The sequence below is a fragment of the Rhinoderma darwinii genome, chromosome 4, assembly GCF_050947455.1.
Source record: "Rhinoderma darwinii isolate aRhiDar2 chromosome 4, aRhiDar2.hap1, whole genome shotgun sequence".
Taxonomy (NCBI): domain Eukaryota; kingdom Metazoa; phylum Chordata; class Amphibia; order Anura; family Rhinodermatidae; genus Rhinoderma; species Rhinoderma darwinii.
The window spans coordinates 82,732,096-82,752,543 of NC_134690.1; the positions used below are offsets into that span (position 1 = coordinate 82,732,096).

The 20,448-nt window shown below is 41.9% G+C and overlaps 2 protein-coding genes across 3 annotated transcripts in view; both read left to right on the top strand.

Moving 5' to 3' along the window:
- RBP1 (retinol binding protein 1) overlaps window positions 1-20,041 on the top strand; it is a 55,764-nt gene extending 35,723 nt beyond the window's left edge. Inside the window, exons 3-4 of the mRNA XM_075863926.1 lie at window positions 15,696-15,797; window positions 18,384-20,041. Of these exons, the coding sequence (XP_075720041.1) occupies window positions 15,696-15,797; window positions 18,384-18,440 (159 nt within the window). The 3' untranslated portion in view covers window positions 18,441-20,041. The remainder of the gene's footprint in view (window positions 1-15,695; window positions 15,798-18,383) is intronic.
- LOC142760752 (speedy protein 1-B-like) overlaps window positions 1-20,448 on the top strand; it is a 227,505-nt gene that overhangs the window by 178,207 nt on the left and 28,850 nt on the right. The window lies entirely within an intron of this gene.

Here is a 20,448-nt window from a genome sequence, read left to right on the forward strand (position 1 = left end):
GCAAATCTTATTTGCAGCTACAGGCAGAAGTGGTCTCTGGAACATGGGGGCCCATCTATATAGCCGTCTCTCCCGGCAAACCTCCTGAGCACGTTTCTGGATCCTCATGTTGATTCGGGTCACCAATAGGAGAAGGGCATCCAGGGTGGAATGAAGGTTGCGAGCTGCAAGTTCATCCTTGAACGAAGAAAAGTTCCTCCTCCGTTTCCTCCCGGAGTCCAGGTCTGGCTATCGCCTAAAAACATCCATCTCAAAACCCCTTCTCACAAGTTTTCTCCCAGGTTTCTTGGTCCTTTTGAAATCCTGCAACAAATAAACCCTGTGTCCTATAAGCTTCGGCTGCCTTCTACTCTCAGAATTCCTAACTCGTTTCGTGTGTCCCACCTGAAGCCTGTGGTTCTGAACCGCTACAGTAAATCTCCCGGTTCTGCAGTTTCCCCCAGCTGTTCTTCTGAGATATTTTAACGTGAAGGAAATTCTGGACTACAAGAGGGTAGGAGGAAGGGCTTTCTATCTGGTGGACTGGAAAGGTTTTGATCCTGAGGAGAGGTTCAGGGTGCCAGAGGAGAACATCAATGCCCCAACTCTCATCAAAAAGTTCCTCCTGTGCTCCGGACATAGAAGGGGGGATACTGTTGTGCCCACGGTCGCTGACCGCCGACACACTGAACTTGCTGACGCCTCCCCCCCCAGGAGATGCCAGCACTCATGGCTGCAATTTCTGTCTATGGTTTCTAGGGTACATTGTGTAGGGAACAATCCCTTGATCACCCTGGACTATAAAATGGACTCTTTGCTCTCCCTCCTTGCCTGAGCGTTGTTGTTGTTATTGTTGTTGTCTTCCCATGTTAATTAAGCATATGGTCCCTTAGTTGTATCCTGTTCCCAGTGTTCCAGTATCCTGCTTCCCGTATCCAGTAACTGTGTTTGTTCCTGAACTGAAGTCTAGTGTTGGTGTCATCTGCCACGTCCGGTGTCATCTGCCACACCAAGCATCATCTGTGCCACAAATCCTCTGTGCCAAAGCATCTGCTAAATCTCGTGTCGGTCTGGACTCTCATACAAGTACTCTTGTGCTTAGACTTTCCATTGACTATTGTTTGTAAGCTGTCCCTCCGCTACAGCGGAGCGCTTAGTGGGTCCACATACCCCAGAATCAATGCAGAAATCCAGGTAATTCCAAAGGGTTCACTTACTTTTTCTTGCAACTGTACATGGCTCTTGTATAGAGTCACATTGTAGCTATCTGAGTTCAGCTTTAGTCCCTCTCTAAGGATAGATTCACCATTACAATTTACTATTGAATTAACAGAATCCTATTCACATGTTATGGCAATTAAAGGTGTTGTCGAATCTTGTATAAATAAAGCTTAATACTTGTATAATAAAAAGATATGCAAATTTCATTATATACTTTGGGGGGAATTTATTAATATTGACCTTCCAGATGCCATACTTAATCTAAAGAGCGCTAGAATAAAAGATGTGTCTAATTTTAATAAACTAGGCCCATCTTTGTCCATCTGTAGGCCAGAAAAAACTATTGGGCTGGAGTAGATTTGTGCTATAATATATGCCAGTTTCCGGCATACATTATAGTAAATATATTCGGGCCACGGAATGCCATGCACCGATCCTCTAAGCCAGGTCCACTTTGCAGCAAATGCCTCAAAAGTTACAATTGTTGTTGTGTCTTTTGTTTTGTTTTTTGCAGAAATTCTGACTTGAGGTATTTGACTTTTTTTTTACATGCACAAAGAATAGTAAATTCCCCCCTTTTTGTTTCAATATCTCACCATTTTGAGAATTTCTGTTTGTCAGTGCATATATAATGTATTGGTTTTTTTTATACTCCGAGGCTGAAAACCCCTACTTTCACACAGCTGCAGTCGGCGATCCTCTGAGTTTAATACAGCAACAGCACAAATCTCTCTCTTGTCCTCAGGGTTTGCTATAATGGAGCACATTTATACAAAGTGTCATTTTTGCTGACCGTTTTACACCACTAAAAATGTCAGTTTGGAGGTGACGTGCAACAAAATCATAAAAGTGTTGCATGGACATATTTGAATTTGATGACCATAAAACCCTTTATAAACCCTTCAACAAATGTACTCGTCTGACCTGATGTATTTTGGCCGACAGGTTTTTGCTGTGCAAAATGTTGCACACAGCTTGGACTCCTGGCAAGCTTATATTGGATTGCTTAGACCACGGCTTCTCAAACTTTTGATACTGGGGCCTCACCAGCCGGAGCATGGTGAGGCCCGGGCCCAGTATAACATTAATATCAAATTATAGCAGACCGTTATGTTTCTAAACCAGATATTGCTGCAGCCAGAGAAAGGCATGTGGCACAGGATCGCTGAGGCCAGTGCTTGGCTGCAGCGATCACGTGGGTATATGGGGACTTCATCGCTGCAGCTATGTCAATACACCGCGGTGGGGAGGAACGGAAGTGGCGGGACTGGAACGACGGGAATCTGTGTTTGAGCAATGTTTTTTTGCATCCCTCCTACATTGAACAATTTTTTTTAAATAACTCAGAAAACCCCTTTAATGTAAATGTAATTGATTTCGATTTGTAAATGATTTAGATTGTAAATACTCAGAGATGTGTTACTAGTGATCTCCTACATGATCTTTTAATGTTCCAAAGGTTACTCCACGTACACCAGAGGGGAAAGGACAAAGTTAATTACAAGGCTGAGATAATTCTTAATCCAGCTAAGTAAGATCTGATCAGAACAAAGTAGATATAGCCAGAGACTATATATCCGTCTTATAGGTGAATGAAAGTTGCTTCCCAGCACTATATAGGGCTAGAATTTATTATTATTTTAGCTTCTCCGGTCTAATAACGCTAACTATTCCAGCAGAGAATTGCTTGGAGTAAAACCTTGCAAAAAGGATTCTGTAAAAAAAAGGACTTTGAGTTTGAATAAATATGACCGAAGTAAAAGCTCACATGTGGTTAAGAGTATAACTAGAGGCAGGGTCAGGACGTTGTATGCGATGCAACACAGACCTGTGCCGAGGCCCTAATGTGACAGCTTATGGACTTACGCCACTGCATGTAGTGCTCTATCTATCCAATGTAGGTTACATAGTTTGTACGGTTGAAAAAATACACATGTCCATCAAGTTCAACCATCGGATGGGAAAAGGGAAGGTAAATATTTCTACACATAAGAGCTTATATTTTTTTTGTTCTAGGAAATGATCGAAGCCTTTTTTAAAGCCATCTACTGTCCCTGCTGTGACAGCTCCTGCGGTAGGCTATTCTATAGATTCACAGTAAGGCCGCATGCACACGACCGTATTTTTGTCCACCCGTAAATACTGGCGTAAATACGGGTCCTTGGTCACACGTATTCCACCCGTATTTACGGGCACGTTTTTGGCTGCAAAATTGTACTGCACTAATCGGCAGCCCTTCTCTCTATCAGTGCAGGATAGAGAGAAGGGGCAGCCCTTTCCGTTATAAAAGTAAAAGAAATTCATACTTACTCGGCCGTTGTCTTGGTGACGCGTCCCTCTCTTGACATCCAGTCCGACCTCCCTGGATGACGCGGCAGTCCATGTGACCGCTGCAGCCAGTGATTGGCCTGTGATTGGCTGCAGCGATCACATGGGCTGTAACGTCATCCCAGGAGGCCGGACTGGGGGAAGAAGCAGGGAAATCTGGGTAAGTATGAACGTCTTTTTTTTTTTTTTATCTTTATCTATATTGTGATTGGAAGTCACTGTCCAGGGTGCTGAAACAGTTACTGCCGATCGTTTAACTCTTTCAGCACCCTGGACAGTGACTATTTACTGACGTCGCCTAGCAACGCTCCCGTAATTACGGGTGCACACACGTAGTCACCCGTAATTACGGGAGCCCCATAGACTTCTATGGGCTGCCCGTGCCGTAAATACGGCCTGAAATAGGACATGTTCAATATTTTTCAACGGCACGGGCACCTTCCCGTAAGCATACGGGGAGGTACCCGTGGCCAATAGAAGTCTATGGGCCCGTAATTACGGGAGTTTTTACGATCGTGTGCATGGGGCCTAAAGAAGGCTTGTCGCCTCTGCAGGTTGAACCTTTTTTTCTCCAGACAGAGCGAGTGGCCCCTTGTGTTTTGAGGGGTTTTACATGGAACAGGATTTCACCATATTTTTTGTATGTGCCATTAATATATTTATATAAGTTAATCATGTCCCCCTTAGTCATCCTTTTTCAAGGCTAAATAGGTTTAGTTATTTTAATCTTTCCTCATAACTTAGATTCTCCATGTCCCTTATTAGCTTCGTTGCTCTTCTTTGTGTTTTTTCTAACTTCAGGGCATCCTTTCTATGAACTACAAATTTTATTAAGCTCTTTATAATTTACAAAGGCTACAGCTGTACCCTCAGATTTTTATTTTTCAAATGCCCTTTTTTTGTCATGTATTGCCCTTTTTACAGAAGGTGTAAGCCATGTGGGGTTTAATTTTAGTCGTTTATACTTGTTACCTATAGGAATAAATTTTGCACTATAATTACCCAAAGTAGATTTGAAAATCTCCCATTTATCATTTGTGCCATTATTTGACATTAGTTCTTCCCAGTCTATATCCTGATTTGCAGATCTCAACCTGGGGAAATTTGGCTTTCATAAAATTAAGTGTTTTTGCCCTCCCAGCCTGCGTTTGTGTTTTACAGTATAGGTAAAATGTAACTATATTATGATCACTGTTACCGAGGTTTTCACGAACATTGACGTTCCCAACAAGCTCTGCATTATTAGAAATGACCAGATCCAAAAGAGCTTCACCTCTAGTCGGGTCTTCCACAAACTGGCCCATAAAATTTTCCTGCAACAGGTTGAGGAAATGTCTCCCCTTTTGCAGTTGAAGCCGAACCATGACGCCATTGATCAACTACCGCTGAGACTGTCACTATGTCGGATGTTATGGCTTTTTCGCTTTAATATAACAACCAGTGATTTATGACTCTTTATTTATATTCCTTTAAACGGTTACATGTATGTCTGTATAAATATTTTATCTTATTTCACTTGTTTTTTTGCACGTTTACCTCACATTTTGCTACGCATCACATTGCCCCCGGTTTTTCACATGGCCTCATACAGTTTTTACTGTATGGAGGGTCTCCTCTACTTTCACATTCAATTATCTTTCATTATTCATCTTTTATTTATTATTTTTCACTTTTATTTAATACATTTTTTTTATCACTTTATTATTACTTGGTCATTCCTTTATTCTTTCTTTTTTTACTTGTAACTTCTCACTTCATTTCATCACTATTTATTATGCATTATGTATCACTCCTCTTCATTCACACACATATATTTTGTCATTCACACATGCATGTTGTTTGTTTATAATAAGCCTAGTAGCTCATGATTATTGTGTTCACAACTCTTAACTTATTTTTGTTAGATTTAAATATGTCGTGCACCACTCATTTATATTTCTTCACATTTAATTATATATATTCATGTCATCATGTTTATTATTGTTTTTGTTTACTAAAGTCCCACTAAAATCTGTGATCACGCTAATAAATATTATCCGATTTTTGTATGAGCCAGTCTATTTATATTTTTGTTGTATCCAGAGTTACCTGTCTCTCGCTGTGTCGCTCTCCCGATTGGTGTACGAGTGACTGGACTCCACTCCGCCGCTTGTGACGTGCCGGACTTCGGACTCACGGGACTGTGTCAGCTGACGCGGTGACGTGTATCCGGCTCCGGCCCCTCATGACCGGCGTTTCTGGCGGCGCGGCCATCTTGGCTCACCTCGAGGTAGCGACCTGCAATTATACAGCGAGGTATATGTATTTTTTACCTTTTTGGGATTCCTTTCTTCCCCCTCTTTGTATACACCACAATAATTGGCTGACTCCCCCCTTAAAAATGGCACATGTACTGTCCAACACCACCCCCAGACGAAGGCATTTGCGCCAAAACGCGCGTTGGGGCGGACGTCTTGCTGTGCACTCGGTCCTTGACCTATCATGGGTATGTTTAAATACTGCAATCTGCTTTAATATTGCTTTACGTATCAGCATTGTTTACTTCTTGCTGTTATCTTCATACGTACCTTGCTACTTATCTTTATACCACTCTATATGGCATATGTTCACTTTACTTTGTCTAACTTCTGTGGGTATCAGAAAAAAGGGAAGGGTTGGATCCAGTGAGGATGTAGATAAAATGGAAACTAGTTCCAAGTTTAATCGTATGAAGTTAAAACAGGATCTAGTAGAAAGATAATGTCCTGGAGTATAAGGAGAGATATCGTAGGTATGACAAGCCTACGCGTTTCAGACGCTTCTTGCGTCCTTAATCATGGCTAGTGTATGATACAGTTTGATGGTGCATACAGTGATAGGTTGTGCCACTTGGCATTCACTTTTTGTCCACACAGCTTGCTCATTTTGTGAGTTGCATGGCTTGTATGTCCTTTTAACCTGTTGGTTTGTGGATTCTTTTTAATCATTGTATACTTATGTGTCATTTTTCAATAAAGTATTTTTCCATTTTTCTTACACTTCTAGTCTACAGGCAACTTTTTCTTTAGGTTATACATGACACGAATTAACATCCCGGTAATTAAAATCTCCCATTATCACTACTGTACCCGCCTGTGCAGCCCGCTCCATCTGTTTATATAGCTGACCTTCCATCTCTTAAGTTATATTGGGGGGGGTCTATAGATTACACCAAAAGTAATTTTTTCAGTGTTTACCTCCCTTTCTAGTTCCACCCACAAGGTTTCAACCTCCTCACAATCTTCACCCTCTAATGTCTCTTTCACACTCACCTTCATATCACTTCTCACATACAGACATACACCACCGCCTTTCCTATTTGTCTTGTCTTTCCAAAACCGTGTAAAACCCAGTAAATTTACAGCCCAGTCGTGTGAAGTGTCCGGCCATGTTTCAGCAACACCAACTATATCTATATTTTCTCTGCCACCCCAGCTAGAATTCTCTCCCCCAGCACAGCGGACCCCCTTCCATTTAGGTGCAAATCATCTGCAGAATACAGTTTATACCCCAATGAAAAGTCAGCCCAGTGCTCTAGGAACCCAAAGCCTTCTCCTCTACACCAAGACTTAAGTCATACATTTAAGTCCCTGAGCTCCCGCTGTCTTTCCTGTGATGCGCATGGCACAGGCAGTATTCCTGAGAATACTACCTTGGAGGTCCTTCCCTTCAGCTTGTAGCCTAGTTCTTTAAAATTATTCTTAAGGCTCCTCCACCTACCATTTATTCTTTTGTTGGTACCCACATGGATCACAACAATTGGATCATCACCAGCCCCTCCCAGCAATTTGTCCACCCATTTCACCACATGCCAAGCCCTGGCACCAGGGAGACCGCAAACCATTCGGTTGAGGCGGTCTTGGCGACAAATTATTCTATCTGTTTTCCTGATTATAGAATCCCCTACTTTTATCAATTGTCTTGCTTTACCTGCATTACCATCGCGCCGACTACTAGCTGGGCTGTTCTCCCGGCTGTTAGGGGGATCAGTATCCACTAGGGCTGCCATTTCTGGGACCGACACCCTCGCATCATCACCGAACTTGGCAATTTTGCTTAGAATATCAGAAACGGGATTGGCCTTCCTTTTCTTGGACCCCTTTTTACTGCCCCTAACTACATTAACCCAGCTACTTGCCTGATCCTGCTCACCCATGTCTTCACCCTCCAGATCTACCCCACTAACTGCTTGTTCCGTCAGCAGCATGCTACGCTCAAGATTGTCTATCGTCCTCAGTGTTGCATTCTGCTCCTCCAGATCTCTAATGTGAGCGTCCAGTTGACCAACATGCTCACATCTGCCACAGAGGTATTCACCCTGGAACTCCGGCTCCAGTCGTGCATATGGCAAACTGTGCACTGAAGAAAACCTCCAATCTTGCTGTCCATTATCCCAGTTACAAAAAAAACTGTGAACAATTGAAAAAGTAAAAGAAAAGAAGAGTACTTACAGGGACTTTAACTCCTCTTTTTAACTCTCTAGTTTTATAACTCCACTTATATCACAAGCCACTTAATTCAGCTAGCCCAGAACAGAGCTAGGGTACCAGCCAGGGTACTAGCCTTGTTCGCTTGTGAAATACAGCGCTTGTTGGCATATGTTTATCTATACAGTCTGCTGTATAGATGTGATGTATGTATTGCATAGTTGCCAACATTTGAACATTTTTTCCGGGGACTCTTATGGTGTAGCGTCTTTGGTGGGTGGGGCTAGTGGTGTGTGGCTTTCCAGAATTTCTGCATACAAAAAAACAATTTCTGCACTAGTTATACTGACAACTACTCTGGTGGCCAGTATCTCTCTGGTTATCTGGTTGTTTACAGGCAGGTGATGTCTCACTTTATCACTAGGGCTAGGTGATATGTGCTGACCACTACTGGTAGCGTAAAAACCAGCATAGATAGTGCCATACTCAGTGCCCCTTGTAGATGGTGCTCCGCTGCCCCCAGTAGATATTGCTATACACTGCCCCCAGTAGATATTGCCACACACTGCCCCCAGTAGATATTACCACACACTGCTCCCTGTAAATGATGCCACTGTGCCCCCTGTAGATAGTTCCACGTGGTCCCCACTGTAGATAATGCCACAGTGCCCTCTGTAGACAATGCCACAGTGCCCTCTGTAGAGAGTGCCATGCAGCCCCCCTGTAGGTGATGCCACTCAGCCCCCCCTGTAGGTGATGCCACTCAGCCCCCCCTGTAGGTGATGCCACTCAGCCCCCCTGTAGGTGATGTCACACACAGCCCACCTGTAGGTGATGCCACACACAGCCCCCCTATAGGAGATGCCACACACAGCCCCCTTGTTTCTCCCCCTATGAGCGGAATCCTCGGCAATGCTCAGGCCGGTGATTCCGCTGCAGTATATGCCCCTGACGTCACTGCCCTTATATGGACAGTGAAGTCATGGGCCACTCCTGAAAATATTCTTGCATCAGACTGGTGTTCGGTGCAAAAAAGTTTGTGGACCGCTGCATTACACTATATGCTTTTTTTTCCCCCTATAATAATTAATCAAAGGAAAAAAATTAACACGTTAAACAAAGTACACATATTTGGTATCCCCGCGAACGTAACGACCCAAACTATATTATTTTTCCCGCATGGTGAACACCGCAAAAAGAAAAAGTTAAAAAAACAATGACAGAATCACTATTTTCTGGTCACCACCCCTCCAAAAATATAGAATAAAGTGATCAAAAAGTCGCATGTACCCCATAATAGTACCAATAAAAACGACAACCGGTTCCACAAAACACAAGCCCTTACCTTTTTTGACTGAAAAATAAAAAAGTTAGGGTCCGAATAGGGTGACACAAAAAATAAGTTTTTATGATTTTATTGCGCAAACGCTGCAAAACATAAAAAAACGATATACATATGGTATCACCGCAATCGTATAGACCTGCAGAATAAAATTGTCATTTATAGCCCAGGTTAAACACCGTAAAAAAAAACAAAAAAAAACCTTGTCAGAATTGCTTGTTTTTGGTCACCTTGCTTGCCAAAAAATGAGATAAAAAGTGATCACAAAATCGCATGTACCCCAAAATGGTACCAATGAAAACTTCAGTTTGTCCCGCAACAAATAAGCCCTCACACAGCTCCGGTGAAGAAAAAATAAAAAAGTTCTGTGTCTCAGAATATGGCAACGCAAAATGTGCAGAGTGTTCCAAAGCGGATAAGATCGGGCACCATTTATCAGAGCGACGCTGGCTATACATCTGTGGATTATTATTTATTTACCCCATTATTATAGCCTCTTATTATACCCTGATGTACTCCGCACAGTTTACATATGCCCCCACATTATAAACTGAAATGCCAGTAAAACCCTATACAGAACTACTACCAATCTAAATCTAGCGCTCCCTCCCTTCTGAGCCCTACAGCGTGCCAAAATACACCAGTTTACGTTCAGATATATGGCATCGCCATTCCCGGGAGAACCCGATTAATATTTTATGAACTATTTGTCTTAAGTGGCACAAACTGGGCACAACATGTTGTGCACTAAAATGGCACATCAGTGGAAAATTTTAATTTTCACTCTGTGCCGTCCGCTGCCCACTAACTCCTTTGCGTACCACGACTTAGAACATGTCGTGGTGCAGTGGGTGAAGTATGGAGCGGGCCCATGCGAGTGTAGTACAGCTGACACCCGGGACTAACTGACAGGGACAGCGATCGTGGTGTTACAGGAGCCTGTAAAAATGACAATATACTGCAATAAAATTAGTATTGCAGTGTATTGTACCAGCGATCTAATGATCAGTGGTTCAAGTACCCTAGGGAGACTAATAAAATGTGTAAAAAAAAGTTAATAAAGTTATTTAATGAAAAAAATGTAATATTTAAAGTAAAAAACAAACAAAACCTTTTTGCCTTTTTTTTCCCTCTAAAGTAATGTAAAAAATACACACAATTGGTATCACTGCATCCGTAAAAGTCCGAAATATTACAATATACCATTATTTAACTCGCAGGAATCACTGTTGTTTGGTCACCTTAGCTCTGAATAAAAAATTTAATAAGTGCTCAAAAAGCTGTATGTACCAAAAAAGGGTACCAATAAAAACTACAGCTCACCCTGCAAAAAATAAGCCCTCACACCTCTCAATCGACCAAATAATTACAAAAAGTTATGCCTCTCGGAATTTGGTGAAACAAAACAATTTTTTTTTTTTTAACAAATAGACGAAAAAAACTATATAAATTTGGTATCACCGTAATTGTATGGAGTTGCAGAAAAATTTTACGTTTTCATTTTTACTGCACGGTGAAAGCCGTAAAAACGAAACCCAAAAAACAATGGAGGAATCGCAATTTTTTTTCCCAATTTCAGCCAGAATTTTATTTTCAGTTTCCCAGTACATTAAATGGCACTTTAAATGGTGTCACTAGAAACTACAACTTCTGCCGCATAAAATAAGCGCTCACACCACTGTATTGACGGGAGAATAAAAAAGTTATGACTCTTGGAAAGCGGGGAGGGAAAAATGAAAAAGAAAATGGATCAGTCCGGAAAGGGTTAATTAATTTCTAATAAAAAAACATTTATGACCACATGTGGGGTATAGCCATACTCGGGAGACATTGCTTTACAAATGTTCGGGTGCTTTTTCCTCCTTTATCCCTTGTGAAAATGAAAAAGTTAAACATTTTAGTGGAAATAATGTTGATATTCATTTTCACAGCCTAATTCTAATAGATTCTGCAAAAGACCTGTGGGGTTTAAATGCTCATTATACCCCTAGATAGATTCCTTAAGTGGTGTAGTTTCTCAAATGGGGTCACTTTTGGGGGGTTTCCACTGTTTTGGTCTATTAGTGTCTTTGCAAATGTGATATGACACCCAAAAACCATTTCAGCTAAATTTAAGCTCCAAAAGCCAAAGAGCGCTCCTTCCTTCCTACGCCCTACCGTGTGTCCAAATAGCAGTTTATTACCACATATGGCATATTGCTGTAATCGGGAGAAATTGCTTTACAAATGTTGGGGTGCTTTTTCTCTTTTCTTCCTTGTAAAAATTAAAAATTTCTAAGTTTTTGTTTTTTTTTAAAGTAGGTTTTCATCTACACAGACTAATTCAAATGAATTCAGCAAAAAAAAACAAAAAAAACTGTGGGGTCTAAATGCAAACTATAGCCTTAGATAAATTCCTTGCAGATGTAGTTTCCAAAATCGGGTCCCTTTTTTTTTTTTTTTTTTGGCACCACAAGAGGTCACAAAATCCACTAGGTGCTCCTTTGCTTCTGAGGCCTGTGTTTCAATCCATTAGCACACTAGAGCCACATGTGGGATATTTCTAAAAACTGCAGAATCAGGGCAATAAATATTTGCATTGCATTTCTCGGGTAAAACCTTCTGTGTTACAGGAAAAAAAAGGGCCCTCAAAGCCACTTCAGAACTGAACTGGTCCCTGAAAAAATAGCCTATTGAAAGTTTCTTGAAAATGTGAGAAATTGCTGCTAAAGTTCTAAGCCTTGTAACGTCCTAGAAAAATAAAAGAATGTTCAAAAAAAAAAAAACGATGCAAACATAAAGTAGACATATGGGAAATGTGAACTAGTAACTATTTTGTGTGGTATTACTGTCTGTTTTATAAGCAGATACATTTAAATTTAGAAAAATGCAAATTTTTGCACATTTTATCACTAACATAAAGTCCAATATGTCACGAGAAAACAATCTCAGAATCGCTTGGATAGGTAAAAGCATTCCGGAGTTATTACCACATAAAGTAACACATTTGAAAAAATCTGCTTCGTCCTCCAGGCCAAAACAGGCTCAGTCCTGAATGGGTAAAAACCACATGCATAATAATATGTAGTTTCTCCACATGCCACCAGAACAGCTCTATCCCATCGAGACATGGACTCACCAAGACCTCCGAAGTTTTCCTGTGGTATCTGGCACAGAGACATTGGCAGGAGATCCTTTAAGTCCTGTAAACTGCATGGTGGGCCCTCTCTGTATCGGACTTTGTTTTTCCAGCACATCACACAGATACTCTGGATTGAGATCTTGTGAATTTGGAAGAAAAGTCAACACCTTTAAGCTTTGTCATGTTCCTCAAACCACTCCTGAATTTCTGCAGTGTGGCAGGGGTCATTATCCTGCCGAAAGGCTCCACTGCCACTAGGGAATACTTTTGCCATGAAGGGGTGTTCTTAGGCAACCATGACCCTGTTGCTTGTTCACTGGGTGTTCTTCCTTTTGGAAGTTACTAACCACTGCATACTGAGGACACCCTACAAGACCTGCTGTTTTGGAGATGCTCTGACCCAGTTGTCTAGCCACCACTGAGATCCTTACCCTTGCCCATTTTCCTCCCCTTCCCCTCTGAAGTTGATTGGCAGCACTGCGTCTTGATTGTCATTGGTTGGGATTGGTTGGCGCTCAGGAAAGGGATTGGTTGGCGCTCAGGAAGCTGGACACCTCCTGGTTTGGCAGACACTGCCAACCTAATGTGCATATGGTGCGTGGCTGGATGAAACATATTTTTTATCCTAAGGGCTTAAAGGATGGAGAAAATGTCTATAGCATTTCCGCATCAACTAGCAGCCAATCCGCTGTGGAAAATCTGCGCTATTTCATGCGTTTTTACTATGTTTTTTTGGGTGTTTATTTTACATTTTTTCAAGGGCTGTGTGATGGTTATATTTCTTCTTTCTGTGATGTCCTTTCAGCAAATTCCGCAGTACATCAGAAAAACGCAGGAAATCTGTCCACTTACCGCAGCAATAATTATGTACCGCATGTGAATTTTTGGACTGAATTTTTCCGCAGCATGTGGATGACATTTGTTAATCCTCACCAACTTTGCTGCTACTGTAGACTGGCAGCTGGGACAAGCCCAAAGAAACAAACCCTCCCAAGGCCCTTGACCCGCTATACAAATAAATAATAAATAACAAAAACAACTGTAATTGTGGGTGAAGGGGGGGTCGGCCACAGCTTTATTAAACAAATCAAATGCCTATGGGGAACCGTAACCGTGGTTACTTAATGTCTTAGCCACCTACTATGCCCCGCCACCACATCCACGGAGAGCATGTCCTTGTTGATGTCAGGTGACGACTACGATTCCCTCTTGAGCGTAAAGGGACAAGGTCCTACCACATGCCAAGAAAGCTGTGACACCTTAAAAACAAACAGAACACAATTAACGATAGTAAAAAAAAAACATGAAATATCATCAATAACAAAAGGGAGGGAGGGAACGTCTTTACAGGTTTCTGTGCGGGAGTCCAAAGAGGCAGGGACAAGCAAGCAGTCAAACTTTATCTGCGACGGCCACAGTAACATGAGCACCAATAAAAAATGAGCCATGTGAGGGCGAGAGAAAGGGAGGGGCCTCCCTGTATATTGAGATTAACCCACATGCTGCCAGTCAACAGCTCCATGGCTTATACAGCCAAGGAGCAGGGCATTCTGCTGCGTATTCTCCGTCTGCAATCCCGTTACGTGTGAACAAGCCCTAAGGCAAGGACTAAGATTTTCAACCATAGCGTACTTCTACCACTTTACCCAATAGCTAACTAGCAGTCTTCATAAGCAAGGAGGAAAAAGGAAGACACGACACTCACCAAATCCAGATTTTCTTAAATTTATTTTCGTAATCCTATATGATAAAACCACATGGGCTGCAATTACACAAATACAGTACTCCAAAAAGAGCGTCACAACAGCCGTTTCACGTCACATGACGCTTCATCTTGGTGCCTCACATGATGTGTTTCACGTGTGGCTTTCTAGCGATCACATGACTGCAACAAAGTTTCACATGTTGTAATTAAAACAACACACAACACGTACGTAGAAGTGACAATATGCTTTAGAAAAGCAGAAACATTTACATTAAAACAAGGCAGTAAACGATATTCATAATACAAGTAACTTTATGTTAACGTAGTATTCCAATTGTTACGATCATTTAACCCCATAGGGCCTAGCACATCAAACCGTGCAATGCATATAGTTTCCAATCTCAACATCTTCTCATGTCTATTATGACCTGGGTTGACTCCCATTAATCCTGCAAACCTCATACAAGTAGCATCTCCTCCGTGAAAGTTATTGCAGGTCCTATTTTTGTGTGTTTTTGCGCACCATGTCCCTTAGGCTACATTCACATGAACGTAGCCCACCTCTGACGTGAAAAACAGCAGTTTTCCACGTCCGAGGTGGACCCGTGCGGGACTCGTTGTCACGGATCCCCCACAGACTAGAGTCTATGGAGGGATACGTGACACGCAGTAAAATAGGACATGTCTTATTTTTCATCGGATCGTTCACACGCTCTGTTGAAACAACGGTCATGCGAACAGCCCCATTGAAATACATGGGTCTATGTGACGGTCGTTGTTTTAACGGCCATCACACGGAGGGGATTCATGTTCGTGTGAATGAGCCATTAACTAGATTCACACCAGCGTCTCCATTTTGCGCGTGTAAAAAAAAAAGTTGCATTTTTCATGCATTGCAGTTCCGTGTGGCATTTATGTACGGTGCGCGTCTGTCATCCGTATGTCAAGTGTTTTTTACGTCTGCAAAAAAATTTAAGGAGTTGGGAATCGCGGACAGCCCACGGATGACGTCCGTGTGCTGTCCGTTGTTTTCACGCACCCATTGTCTTCAATGGGCTGCGAGGTGCACAAAAGCACACAAAAATAGGACCTGCGATAACTTTCACGCAGCGGACACACACTGCGTGAAAAACAACGCATGTTTGTTTCAATCAGGCCTTAGTTAGTGATTTGCAGTGTTCCCTGAATCTAATAAACATGGGTGTAATGGTCTCGCCTATATATATAAATTTTTATATATATATATATATATAATATGTATGTATAGCGTTTCTTACATGACTGCTTAGATTCTGTGGTTTGAGTTTGCAGTCCACATATATATGAATTATCAGTAGTCAATATGCTTTCAGTACAGGTTTGAGTCGCTGGCGATTTGAAGCGCATAGTATTCTATTCTAAGACGTTTTTGGAGAGTCCTGATGATACCGGCAGCATATACAATGTTCTAGACCGTATGATGGTGGTGTTATTATGCTTTATTTGACCAACTTCTAGAAATGTATGTGAATTATAGTTGCAATACTCACAACATATGCATTTATTTTTTTTTAGACAACAGTCAGCTGGGAAGGTGACAAGCTGGAATGTGTACAGAAAGGTGAAAAGGATGGCCGTGGCTGGACACAGTGGGTGGAAGGAGATGAATTACACCTGGTACAGAACCGTTTTGCTTTGTTTTGTATTTCTTATGTAAGCTTAACAGTATAACAGTAAGGCCTTATTCAGACGAGCGTATTTCACGTCAGTGTGCTGTCCGTTTAAAATACAGGCAGCGCAGGGACCCATGCAATTCAATGGGGTTTTATATGCAGCATGTGTCTGTTGCGTGAAACTCCCTGCATGTCCTATTTTGATCTGTTTTTTGCGTACCACGTCGCCCTTTGAATTCAATGGGCGCGTGAAAAACACGGACAGCACACAGACGACATCTGTGTGCTGTCCGTGTTTTTCACACGCCAGTTGCTAAAGAAATATTGAGAGAAAAAAAACAGGAGCACTGATGCCACACGGAAAGCACACTGATACCACACAGAACTGAAATGCATGAAATACACTCCGTTTTTTTGCGGACGCAAAACTGACACGCTCGTCTGAATAACCTAACGCTGCGTTTCAAGCCCTATTCTATAATGCCATGGCTTCTAGATTTTTAACTGATGTGGGCAACCAAGTCGTAGTCTGGAACCACAGAGACACATAGGTCTGCCTAGGACCTGTATACACAAAACAGTTGTATGTTTTTATTTAAACAAGTCAATTTCCCTTTAGTTCAGTTTGCTAAGGTACCAGTGAGCTTTCCAAACCAATCAGAAATAATCCCAAATTCAATACATTTGTATGTGTTCTCTGAAAAGCAAAACTATTTTATTTTGTGATCTCTTTATATCACACATTGGAGAACGTTACCGGCCTCCCCCGCACATCCGACACCCGTTAAAGCCTTGAGATGAAAGCTTTTGATTGGACATGAGCAATGTTTAACCAACTTGCTATAAGCACAAAGACTCCATTCTCCACGTCCCTCTGCTGAACCGTAGATTCTTCTTCTTTTCCAAGATATCTTCTTTCATGTTCTCCTCTCCTTTTGAATTTTTTCCTGCAGCAAAAAAAAAGAAGTTTGTATTTGACGGAGTATTCAGAAGGAGAAGTGGAAGAATGAGTCCTTCCTTTGTCAGTCCAGACAGTGGTCTATCAATTTTTTAGTTTAAAGACTTCTTTAAATAAAAACACAAAGTGTATTTAAAAATAAATCACAATACATGGCTGTGCTTCATGTTGAAGAAGGCGAGCATCGCGCTTTGACGTGAAATGTTAATATACTGCCGTTCACTGCTCATTTGGAAACCACAAAAGTGGAACATTGCACAAAGGAGCACTTGGCCAGTGCTACAGCATGAACTGGGCAGTGCCCAGAGAATAGCACTGTATGCTGTGTAGGGAAGGCGGCATTTTTCAGACCGGGTGGAAAAGAGTACAGTTGCTCTCAGTGGCATGCATATATGAGTACCCTTGTGGATTAACACCACCACACACCTAACCATCCCCAACTGAAGGTCCTGCTGGCCCCATCTCATTCTCATGATTTAAGTAAATTTTTCACTTTTCCACCACATCCCTATGCAGGTTTGAAACACCAATTAAAATTGAAACAAGATCAACCTAGAATGGGCACCTCCAGGGGCCCCATAGTGGCCGTGTTGTCTGCTTCTATGGTTGTATATGCCCTTTGTTGCTCCATTGATAAAGCTGCTGGTTCCAACTAAATATAAATATCAGTGTAGTCCCACCTTTCGGACTCCCACTAAAAGGGCCACAACACAAGTTAAATTGCAAAGGCCCCTTTGTTTTTTCTATGACACGGCGAATGGGCATGCTGCCTAGGTACTGCAATAGTTGGATAGGGCGATTTCTCCACACAGCACCTGGTTGGGAGCAGCCGTGTGTCAGAGAGAGACTGAAGGGGGTCACTGTGCTTTACCTACCCATATGGTCATTTCATTTTAGGCATCAGTAAGGTTTCCAGTGGGATTATACCAGCTGTCCCCAATCTTATGTAGTCTGCGAGCCACTTTCTAATAAAACTGGTGGTATGGAGCCACAATGAATATTGAGAAGGAAAAAGCCTATGCCCACTTCATTTATTTTTCTTCAGGGTGCTATCCTTTTTTTTTTTAACCGATTGCACCTTGACTGATTCATTTCAATGGGGCAATGCACACTTACGTTGTTTTAACGGAACCGTGTGGCCGTTCCGTCAAAAATAGGACCGATCCTACTCCTGTCCGTTTTTGACAGAACAGTCTCTGCATTTTCCACCAGTCCATGTTTCACGGATCCGTCATTAACGGCCGTACGATGGCCAATGGAAATGTGCATGAGGCCTAAGCCTATTTAAGGTATGACTAAGTGATGAGACTCTTTTTCTTAGTGTTACTACCAAAGATGCTGTTTTGACTCTGGCACCAGGTTCTAGTAATACACTCCTGGTGCACAATAGTAGTTGGAGGTGCCAAGAGCTGGGGAGCCACATGAAGGGGACGAGAGACGCCGATTGGGGAACACTCAGTTACAAGTAGCTAGCATATCCTATCAATATTTCATCAATGGTTGTAGTGGATTAACCCCTGTAATGTTAGCAGTCATACAAATGTGTAAGCCGTTCATGCAGACACCACAAGTTCATTGTAATTTATCTCCTGACCTCCTCTTTATACTTGTTCATTCTTTTCTTTTTACTAGGAGATGCGGGTTGGAGGTATAGCCTGCAAACAAGTTTTTAAGAAGGTTAAGCAGTGACGCCGACCCTGAGAAAAAAATTATCCAAGAAAAACCTTAGAAAATTCCTTTTGTTTCCTATACATATCTGTCCTTCTTATTTTAGTGGTTAGATTTTCTGTGATTTTCTTTCAGAATGTGATGCTAGGTACATTAATAAAAACCTTAACCTGAGTTTTACACCGCATTGCTGTTAATAAATTGATTAAAGGGACCCGTCACCTACAGATATAGTAAAATATAAAAATGAATTTCTTGCTGTATATTATACTTTATACTGAACTCTGCCTATGCAACTCTTTTATTACACCAAACTAATAGCATCCCTGGAACTTACTCCTATTAGACTTAAATTGAGAAAGCCCGCTCCATTCCCTCTCCACCTGGATTTGACCACTTGGTTGTCTCTTTTGGCAAAACTGTGTATTGCGGAATATACAGTGCCCCTTCTACATAAGAGCTCCTCCATGTACACATGTAAGCCCAGAGCTACCTGCCCAAAAAGAACAAACTAGGGAGTGATTTAACAAAACTTGTGCAACGGGAAAGGCGAGCAGGTGCTCCTACCAATCTATGTGGTTGCAGCTTTTATTTCCTGAAGGGCCTCTGAAAAATTAGAGCTAGAATCTGATGCACTTGTTTTAATAAATCTCCCAAAATCTATTACTATGCAAACGGCTACCCTGGACACTCGTCACATGCCAGTAGCTACAGCATGCTGCAAAATAAAGGAGGACACCTAGACAATTGCTAAATTCAATAATCTCACAGCAGTTGTACAGCAAGGCCTGGTAATAAACTGGTCGGATACGTTGCATAAAACGTATCCGACCTGGAACCCGCAATATATTCGGTCCGAAAAACCACGCCACACGGAGGTGCTTCTTCAGGGCAAAATTTACGCTGCGGAAAGCAGCGGTAGGAAAAAACCCAAAAAAACACGTTCATACTCACCCCAGCTGTTGTCATGGTGTCGCACCCCTCCTTTGCCGTCCAGTCTCCCTGGATGATGCTGCAGCCCATGTGACCACTGCAGCCTGTGATTGGCTGCAGGAGTCACATGGAATGAAATATCATCCCAGGAGGTTGGACTGAAGGAAGAACCAGGGAGTTCTGGGTATGATTGATTTTTTTTTTTCCTCTGCAGAAGTCGCCACACTTGGCTATTCGTTGCGGGTTTTGCATCCCCACAGAATTCAATGGGGAAAACCCGCAACAGAAAAAGCATCGAAAACACAGCGTAAATTGACATGCTGTGGATTTAAATTCTGCGCCACAAGTCAATTTATTAACCTTTTCGCTTCGTTTTTTTTTTTTCTGCAGCGTTGGCATGACATTTTTAAGATCTCATTGCTTCTACTGTAAATGCTGCGGAATTTCTGAACAGAATTCCGTTGCGGAGATTCTGTAGTGTTTACGCTACATGGGAACCCAGCCCAAGGATGCAGACTTGATAACTTGATATACAGTGTCTTTCTTCTATTGAATATATTCTCAGTAATGAAATAAAATAATTTTCTTGTAATCCTCTGAAATGGTATCTGTAAGTGACACATGGCAATCATGAACTAAAGTAAATTTCCTTTAAAGATAAATAAAATCTACCCACGTGACTACAATGACATCAGTACCTTCATTGACACCTGCTCAGTTTAAGGATCTTCGTAACATTGGCAAAGGACAAATCGGTATGCAGTAACTAGTACAAAAGTGGTCCAAGGAAGGACAACCGGTGGATCAGCAACATGGTCATGGGCACCCTAGGCTCATTGATGTGCATGTGGAGCGTAGACTATCCCGTCTGGCCTAATCCTACAGAAAAACGACTGTAGCACATATTGCTGAAAAAGTTACTGCTGGCTATGATTGAAAGATGTCAGAACATACAATGCTTCACAGTTTGCGGCATTTGGGGCTGCATAGCCGCAGACTGGTCAGAGTGTCCAAGCTAACTCCTGTCCACTTGCAAAAGTGCCTACAAATTGCATTTTTATGGATCATAAAGCAATGAAAGTAGGTGGTCTAGTCT